General features: G+C 39.8%; 1 protein-coding gene across 1 annotated transcript; it reads left to right on the top strand.

Moving 5' to 3' along the window:
* The first annotated feature begins 890 nt into the window (after positions 1-890).
* On the top strand, positions 891-2231 carry LOC117328734. Its single transcript, XM_033886242.1, has one exon. The coding sequence runs from the start codon at positions 968-970 to the stop codon at positions 1352-1354; it is 387 nt and encodes a 128-aa protein (XP_033742133.1). The 5' UTR covers positions 891-967; the 3' UTR covers positions 1355-2231.
* Positions 2232-11036: the final 8805 nt, after the last annotated feature.

Genomic DNA, 11036 nt, shown 5'->3' with positions numbered 1-11036 from the left:
TGTTTACGAGACTTATTGGTATCAACATACTTTGTCGGTCTTAACACATAGCTCTACTCTTATACAAGTGTTTACTTTAGGATCATAAGTCTTTGTAAGCGTTTCTATTTCGGGTTCCATTGACCAGTCGGGACCACTTTCCCCTCTCCCTATTTGTTAAACCCTTACTATTTTTATCATTAGTATTGATTCTGCGCTGAAGTAGCTACAGATAGATTTTCGAGTACACTTATTCATTCATGTTTTCACCGTGTAGTTGATGGGTCTGTTATTTATATAGCATTTTAATTTGTGTGTTTCAGATGGTAACACCTGTATAAGTCGACAGAGAAGACGATCGATGGTCCAGTATACAGGACATAGCACCTGTCCTCGGCGTGATCTACTACAGACCACAGGGTTTAACATACTGGACCAAATATCGGACAGTACCCACACCTCATAGAAGATGAAAACATCTCTCGAAAATAATCACACTCGAAAGATTGAAAATGGGAATATCTCATCTCCAAAAAGAATTAATAAAAATAGAAATAAAAGAAGAAAAGTACCGAGTGAAAAACGTCCCGATGTGTCCGATAATCTCTTAGTGAGAAGTAAAGTTGGCCTGTCTCGTTCGACAAAAAAAGTTGTAATGAAATGTGGTTGTCCTATCTCTGAGACAGACAATGAATCTAAATCTGTCAGTAAAGTAACAACGTTACCTCCCATAAAACGGAGTTCAACGGAAAATCACAGGTTAAACCTTCACAGACGGGCTCCGTGCCTGCTGTGTGACGTCACGAACCCAAAGTGTTTCCGGAATGTACCTGACAAAAGCTATCGATTAGCCAATAACGATCGAGGTGTATTGGGGAGTAGGTGCCTTCAGCGTATAAAAGTCGAGAACGGCTCGATAAGCGGTAGACTTACCGACACTGCTGACTACGATACACCTGTCACAAGTAGTCTGCTACCACCATTGATAATGTCATCTCTTAAACTTGACAACAGACACGACATGGCGGCTAATGACCATGTCCGGCACCATCTTAAACGACAGGAACAGTGGATACACACGGAGCGTCTAAAGAACTGGAGGCGCACCAATGGAGGTAGAATTTCCAGGAGACCTGCTTACCAACACAGTTCGTCTTCGGGACAGAAATCCGACGTGAACAGTGGAAACTCTGCTGAGAGTCTTCATACGCAGTCCTCATCGTCGTCAGACCCTCATCACCCAGTCATGGAGGAAATGGACGAGGAACAGAGAGAGGCCATTGACAAATGTCTGCGATGGATGGAGCACCTTCCCAAAAAGTTTTCCGGGATGCATATAATCGTTCCTGCGCCGGACAGTACAGACCAATCTTGAGTGATATGTGAACCTGTCACATTGAACAAAACAACGTTGGTGAAATTCTAACACAGATTGTGGCCAACTTTGGTGCTGAATATGTTTTTGCTGGACGACAGCAGGAGCTAGACAACCGTATGTCTACCCCCGGACTAAACACCGTTGATATAACATCTACGTGTGTCTATGTGCTGTATTCCGTACTACATAAAGTGTACGTGTGTCCGTCTACACCACTGCCAGGAATGGTGAAAATACAAACTACACGTGCATGATTGTGCACGTAACATGACCATACCGGTATCAGTGAGGACAGTTACGGAACTGTTATTGTAAGTGCTATTATGTGATGATGAGGGACGAGATGTGGAATCTATTTAATGTACCACTATGTGTTCATAACATTTGAAACTTTCCGCTGCCAATAACAGCGACTCGTGTTTAGATTGGACTAAACATGTGGTGTGTTCCGCACGTGCCAAGCCAGGTTGACCAAGACATAGGAGAACTTTAATGACAGTTTTTCTGGAGAAGCTTACATATCTATAGGACTTTTGCATGCTAAAAATATTTCTAATTCACATTTTTGGTCCAAAGTAAAAGTTTCCCTTTTAAGAGTTTAATGTTAATCGATCTGGATGTTTTAACATTTATTTTATTGAGAAACAAACTTTTGAAAGAAACGTAAAATATTAGTATCTAATTTCATTTTAGATTGATCAATTGGAACTATTTAAACTGTTTGATATTATGAATATCTAGCTGTGATAATAATTTATACGACATTCATCAACCATTGGTATGTGTTATTTATCTGTGATATACAAAGGTACTGTGATATGTTATATGTTTAAACTATTATTGTTGTATATTAAAACAATATGGACAAAATCAATCAGTGTTCGAGTCGTTAACGTTTGGTGCCTCACTAGATCGGTGTCCTCGATAGTTGGTCATACTTCTGGTAATCTAAATATTGTATCGGCCTAGTCGCTAGTAATCTAAATATTGTATCGGCCAAGTCGCTAGTAATCTGAATATTGTATCAGCCGAGTTCTATTTGAGACAAAGACACTGGTAATGACATATACTAATGACCACTTACCATACAATGTACGGTAATACTGTTATTGCATACAGTGTAGATAATTTGGATACAAAATTTGTTTTTGGCAAAAGAAATCTGCGTCTTGGATAAAACTGAGCAGTGAGTTTTGGACAAAACAAAACGGCGAGTTTTAGAGTTTTAGACAAAATAGAACAGAGATGAATCGTGGAGCGAAAAATGCAATATGATAATACAATATCGCTTACTGCATATTTTTATCCATACCGAGTACTTTAATATTGGTCTTAGTGTAAGTAATGTTGCCATCGGTATTTAAATTACTTCATTTATAAAATAATTAGCATTTAACTTCTATCCTAATACTGCATTACCTGATCCTTCAAATCATATTTGATGGTAAAGGTGGATATTTGTCTCACGAGGAAGTTACATAATTATTTGTTTTCTTTTTGGAAGCAACAATTAAATTGATCTCTAAAGAAACGTTTTGTTAACAGACAGATTACCTAAGGCGAATGTTCGAGTCACCACTTCAGTAATTCTATATTTAAATGTATCGGTGTTAATTGTGCCATCATAAACCCACAACATTCCATGTTAAATGTTATCTATAGTGTTTAGGTGTATTACCTGACAGGAATAACATTTAAATTTACCCGTATGGAAAGCCCACAGGTATACCGCGAGGTCTCGCACCTGTGATTAACCCTTAGCGGCCGTCTGTTTGTAAACAGAAGCAGAACACCATGTGTCGCCACGGTCGATCGGTCAGCGTAAAGGTGTTCGGGTCGAGAGAATGTTTATCAGGGATATCCCGATAGGTGGTAAGAGTTTCCATGACTCTATTGATTTTGGAGTATTTAACAAATAACATCTAACGGGAAAATATAAAACTATCACATTTCCAACGGAAAAAATACAACATCGATAACCTAGATAGCGACCGCCATAAACCTACAAATCGACCAACCGAACGCTGAAGCGAGAAACATATTAATCTTCATAGAGATGAAAACAAACTATTATAGCTTCATGCACACACATATATCTCACCAAACAGTTGGAACTCCGTATCATAATGGTTACAGAGTTCCGTGTTCACAGCATAATTCTTTCCTTCAATTGTAAAATCAATGTTCTATAGTGATTTGTTTATCTGGAACGCAGCGTCGAATCTAAACTGAAATATTGCCATTATTCCAAGACCTTTGTGTCACATTTCAAAGCATGGAATTTTTATATAATTTTATATATAAAAATGACGAATAGCTTTGATTTGAGATAGTTATTTAGCTTTTGATTAATGAATTATTTATTCCGTGTGGAAATTAAAGGAGAAATACCAACTACTAAGTCAGAAAACCTCAAACCCGTCAAACTGGGAGGCCTACGTGTTACTGCCGTGGAATCAAGTCGCGGAATAAGAGAGACATCGCTGATATCTAGTCCTGGTAAGGGAGAGATCTGCTTTAATGCTGGTCTACAGAGTTTAATATCAGGTAAAACGATACCTAGGAAAACTTTCCCTACCAATTAGTTATTTTCTGACACACATGGTCCATTCGGAGAAACATTACCACAAGTCCCCCTTTACACCTGTTATTTCCTCTTTCATAATATCCAACATAGAGTCTATCAATCGATCCGACCTTATATCCCGACCTTATATCCTGACCTTATATCCTTATATCCCGACCTTATATCCTGACCTTATATCCTGTATCCTGACCTGATATCCCGACCTTATATCCCGACCTGATATTCCGACCTTGTATCCCGACCCTATATCCCGACTTTATATCCCGACCTTATATCCCTATCTTATATCCTGACCTTATATCCTTATATCCCGACCTTATATCCCGACCTTATATCCTGACCTTATATCCTGTATCCTGACCTGATATCCCGACCTTATATCCCGACCTTATATCCCGACCTGATATCCCGACCTTATATCCCGACCCTATATCCCGACTTTATATCCCGACCTTATATCCCGACCTTATATCCTGTATCCCGACCTTATATCCCGACCTTATATCCTGTATCCCAAACCTTATATCCCGACCTCCTGACCTTATATCCCGACCTTATATCCCGACCTCCTGACCTTATATCCCGACCTTATATCCTGACCTTATATCCCGACCTCCTGACCTTATATCCCGACCTTATATCCCGACCTTATATCCTGACCTTATATCCCGACCTTATATCCTGACCTTATATCCTGACCTTATATCCCGACCTCCTGACCTTATATCCGACCTTATATCCTGACCTTATATCCCTGTATCCTGACCTTATATCCCGACCTTATATCCCGACCTTATATCCTGACCTTATATCCTAACCTTATATCCCTGTATCCCGACCTTATATCCCGACCTTATATCCTGACCTTATATCCCGACCTTAGATCCTGACCTTATATCCTGACCTTATATCCCTGTATCCCGACCTTATATCCGGACCTGATATCCTGACCTTATATCCCGACCTTATATCCTGACCATATATCCCGACTTTATATCCCGACCTTATATCCCGACCTTATATCCCGATCTTATATCCCGACCTTATATCCCGACCTTATATCCGGACCTTATATCCCGACCTTATATCCCGACCTCCTGACCTTATATCCCGACCTTATATCCCGACCTGATATCCCGACATTATATCTTGACCTTAGATCCTGACCTTATATCCCGACCTTATATCCTGACCTTATATCCCGACCTTATATATCCCGACCTTATATCCCGACCTTATATCCTGACCTTATATCCCGACCTCCTGACCTTATATCCCGACCTTATATCCCGACCTTATATCCTGACCTTATATCCCGACCTTATATCCTGACCTTATATCCTGACCTTATATCCTGACCTTATATCCTGACCTGATATCCCGACATTATATCCCGACTATATCCCGACCTTATATCCCGACCTTATATCCTGTATCCCGACCTTATATCACGACCTTATATCCTGTATCCCGACCTTATATCCCGACCTTATATCCTGTATCCCGACCTTATATCCCGACCTCCTGACCTTATATCCTGACCTTATATCCCGACCTGATATCCCTGACCTTATATCCCGACCCTATATCCTTATATCCCGACCTTGGTATATATTCTCACATTCTAACATATACTTATAATTGAGTTGATAATAAAATTCCACCTAAGATAGTTAAATAACTAGGCTATAGTATGCTATGTAAGTCAGGTTTGAGCAGACACTCTGATATATCCAGGTGAACGGTTCGTTGTACAAATACTCCACATTTCCGGCTATAGAGCAGTCTTCCTTATTGCGTCTCGTAAGGTGAACACACTCCAGACTATTACTTCAGTTCTTTTATCTTCAATAATTCAATATTGCGATACTTTAGAATAAGCTACCATGTAGAATGTACATCAGTTATATTTAAATCGTGGGAAGATATGGACGGAAAGATGTATTTTTCTCCAAATGGGGAAATGTTTAGAGACGAAATTCAGATCATTTTATAGTTTGATAACCTAATTGTTCTCAATGTCACAAACACTGACTAGAATTGTTTATGTCAGGATGCTACGAATAACTCACATAAATATAGTCAGGACCAACAAACTGGATCCTTACCCTATACACGAGTGGATCCTTATCCTGTACACGAGTGGATCCTTATCCTTTTCACGAGCGGATCCTTATCCTATACACTAATGGATCCTTATCCTATACACGAGTGGATCATTATCCTATACACGGGTGGATCCTTATCCTATACACGAGTGGATCCTTATCCTATACACGAGTGGATCCTTATCCTATATACGAGTGGATCCTTATCCTATACGCGAGTGGATCCTTATCCTATACACGAGTGGATCCTTATCCTATACACGAGTGAATCCTTATCATATACACGAGTTGATCCTTATCCTGTACACGAGTGGATCCTTACCCTATACACGAGTGGATCCTTATCCTATACACGAGTGGATCCTTATCCTATACACGAGTGGATCCTTATCATATACACTGGTGGATCCTTATCCTATACACGAGTGGATCCTTATCCTATACACGAGTGGATCCTTATCATATACACTGGTGGATCCTTATCCTACACACGAGTGGATCCTTATCCTATACACGAGTGGATCCTTATCCTATACACGGGTGGATCCTTATCCTATACACGAGTGGATCCTTATCCTATACACGAGTGGATCCTTATCCTATACACGAGTGGATCCTTATCCTATACACGAGTGGATCCTTATCATACACACAAGTGGATCATTATCATATACACGGGAGGATACTTATCCTATACACGAGTACATCCTTATCTTATACACGAGTGGATCCTTATCCTATACAAGAGTGGATCCTTATCCTATACACGAGTGGATCCTTATCCTATACACGAGTGGATCCTTATCCTATACACGAGTGGATCCTTATCCTATACAAGAGTGGATCCTTATCCTATACACTAGTGGATCCTTATCCTATACACGAGTGGATCCTTATCCTATACACGAGTGGATCATTATCCTATACACGAGTGGATCATTATCCTATACACGAGTGGATCATTATCCTATACACGAGTAGATCATTATCCTATAAACGAGTTGATCCTTATCCTATACACGAGTGGATCCTTATCCTGTACACGGGTGGATCCTTATCCTATACACTAGTGGATCATTATCCTATACACGAGTGTATTCTTATCCTATACACGGGTGGATCCTTATCCTATACACGAGTGGATCCTTATCCTATACAAGGCTGGATCCTTATCCTATACACGAGTGGATCCTTATCCTATACACGAGTGGATCCTTATCCTATTCACGAGTGGATCCTTATCCTGTACACGAGTGGATCCTTATCCTGTACACGAGTTGATCCTTATCCTATACACGAGTGGATCCTTATCCTATACACGAGTGGATCCTTATCCTATACACTGGTGGATCCTTATCCTATACACGAGTGGATCCTTATCCTATACACGAGTGGATCCTTATTATATACACGGGTTGATCCTTATCCTATACACGGGTGGATCCTTATCCTATACACGGGTGGATCCTTATTATATACACGGGTTGATCCTTATCCTATACACGGGTGGATCCTTATCACATACACTAATGGATCCTTATCCTATACACGGGAGGATACTTATCCTATACACGAGTGGATCCTTATCCTATACACGAGTGGATCCTTATTTTATACACGGGTTGATCCTTATCCTATACACGGGTGGATCCTTATCACATACACTAATGGATCCTTATCCTATACACGAGTTGATCCTTATCCTATACACGAGTGGATCCTTATCCTATACACGAGTGGATCCTTATCCTGTACACGAGTGGATCCTTATCCTGTACACGAGTTGATCCTTATCCTATACACGAGTGGATCCTTATCCTATACACGGGTGGATCCTTATCCTATACACGAGTGGATCGTTATCCTATACACGAGTGGATCCTTATCACATACACTAATGGATCCTTATCCTATACACGGGTGGATCCTTATCCTATACACGAGTGGATCCTTATCCTATACACGAGTGGATCCTTATCCTATACACGAGTGGATCCTTATCCTATACACGGGTGGATCCTTATCCTATACACGGGTGGATCCTTATCCTATACACTAGTGGATCATTATCCTATAAACGAGTGGATCCTTATCATATACACGGGTGGATCCTTATCCTATATACCAGTGGATCCTTATCCTATACACGAGTGGATCCTTATCCTATACACGAGTGGATCCTTATCCTATACACGAGTGGATCCTTATCCTATACACGGGTGGATCCTTATCCTATACACGGGTGGATCCTTATCCTATACACGGGTGGATCCTTATCCTATACACGAGTGGATCCTTATCCTATACACGAGTGGATCGTTATCCTATACACGAGTGGATCCTTATCACATACACTAATGGATCCTTATCCTATACACGAGTGGATCCTTATCCTATACACGAGTGGATCCTTATCCTATACACGAGTGGATCCTTATCCTATACACGAGTGGATCCTTATCCTATACACGGGAGGATACTTATCCTAACTATAGTGAAACCCATCGATATATTCAAAATTAATGTCGCTTCAGAATAAAATGTTGGATGTTCTTGGTCTTTTACAAACGTTAATATTACAAAGAAACACATAAACATATGCTTTACAATTTATTTAAATATGATAAAAACAGGAAAATATTAGTTAAATATCCTGATGTCTGTCAAAGGAAAAAGCATTACAAAACCAGCAATATCATTTGCTAAAATGAAGGTCCTGTCTGACACTAGAAAGCCCAGTTATAGATTACACAGAGCGATATAGTTGACCATTTTCTCGTTATTGGTTAACTCTCGATTCGTATGAGTGACAGATAATTAGACCTATAACGTGTTATACAGTACAGACGGCCTTGGTTCGGATCTACACCGACCGCACTCATACCTAACCGATCACTGACTTAATAACACCCGAATTGTCTAATGGTATAATACACACGGTTTTACACGGAGACAAAACAGTAACAAAAGTATTCAAACAGTTCGTTTATGATCTGTTTAAATGTATGTAATCCTTTCAATTCTATGGTTAAAGAAGAGTTGTTGTAAAGACTTGTATCGTGAGAAGAGGTAATTGCGGTGGTTTACCTGAAAGTCCACCCTCTTACCTGACGTTACTCCGTAACGATAAGTCCGCTACCTTGTAGGACTATTACACGTCTTATTGACCTTGACCCGTCCTATACAACATATGCTGTAAACTCTCTATAACCAATTATTTCAACATAGTTCTATTTTGCGTTCAAAATGTCAGATTAGTTGATATTTTTTATGCTGTCATAATGAAATGTGTCGTCGATTGGAAAATAAAGGTATACCAGTCCTGTCTACAACAAATAAAAACAGGAAAATAGACAAAATAAAGCCAAGTAGGGAACTAGCTCTCAGTCCACCATAGAGTTGTCGTATATTTCTTTAATTCCAAATCATAATTTGATTTAATGACATAAGATATAATGTCAACAGTAGATCATTGTATTTAACACACAGTAGTTGATATGTTTCAATACTTTGGGAAACTTCCCTTTTGAAAATAGGTCAATTATTCCACATATCCCTTAGTCATTACAGTAAGGCTAAAATCATCGACGTTCAAATATCGTTTGAACATATTTTCCCATCCAAACTAAGAAGGCCAATGTTACGTACCAGACGTATGTCCATTGTTATAAACGATAACCAAGTGTTTGTGAGACATTGTTTAATGATACGGGCCCCACGTATTAGTCAGGGGATGGTATCAGTGTTAAACCCGCTACATAACACTACCAGTACTTCACACGTTTAACGTTTTTATCCAGCAACAATACCACGGTCTTTAAATGGACATACAATACCTAACATTCAATACACGGTAAATAGTCAACAGGAGTTCTCTGAAATTCACACGCTTTAGCGCCATCTACATTTTGTATACACACACACAGCGCCACCTACATACACACGGCACCACCTACATACACACGGCGCCACCTACATACACACGGCGCCACCTACATACACACGGCGCCACCTACATACACACGACGCCACCTACATACACACGACGCCACCTACATACACACGGCGCCACCTACATACACACGACGCCACCTACAACTGATTACAGAGTTTGTATCAGTGGATTAGTTGATACCAGTCAATCTTACCCAACTTTGTGATGCGACTTTACTGAACAGCACCTTGGGTAAGCCATCATTCAGTATATATACTGTACAGATAATAATGCTCGGGAAAATACTGTTTGTGTCGAGTATACATTATATAAAATGTAGTTTGAATAGTCAATTACTTTTAAACGGATTCCTCTATGGACAAAACATCTAAGTCACTGAAAAATAAAGAAAAAATGGAAATCTTGCTTCTGGTTAGTAATTATACCGATTTCTATGATGGTCTTGAGTTTGATTTTTGTATGGCCAAAGTTTTGAATGTCGTCCTTATCACAGGGATATGGACGATACTGGGCAATTAAAACGGACATATTATGTATCGGCCATATCACGTACATTGTCAATACTGGTTATATATATACAGTGTATGCTGTAAAACGAAGGTGCCGTCATCATGACCCTGGCGCCTGTTGTGAGGACGTTAAACCCCTGAGGATAACAAAAATGAAGGACAACTGTAACAAAAGACAACTTCTTGGAACCCTCGATTAAGGGGAGGGAGGGGCTGTTGATGATATCCGGGGCTATTTACCGGCTGATCTATAATACTTGTGAGCAGGTATGGAGGACAATCTACTATAGTCATCCAATATAACAATTACTTTTTTCTGTTTGTATTGGGCTCATTTCTGTCGGGTATACCAGTTGTATACACACCTGAGACACTGGACGACTGACAGCTGGTGTGAGGTATATGACACAGACTCCTTTCATTCCATGTTTGTTCCCACTGTTTTAGACACATACAGCCTAAGTTATATGTAAATACTGGATACTTTTATTTCGTAATCTGACATGATATATAAATCTAA

This window comes from Pecten maximus, chromosome 6 (assembly GCF_902652985.1).
Source record: "Pecten maximus chromosome 6, xPecMax1.1, whole genome shotgun sequence".
NCBI classification, from domain to species: Eukaryota; Metazoa; Mollusca; class Bivalvia; order Pectinida; family Pectinidae; genus Pecten; species Pecten maximus.
This window is presented reverse-complemented; position numbering and strand designations above follow the sequence as displayed.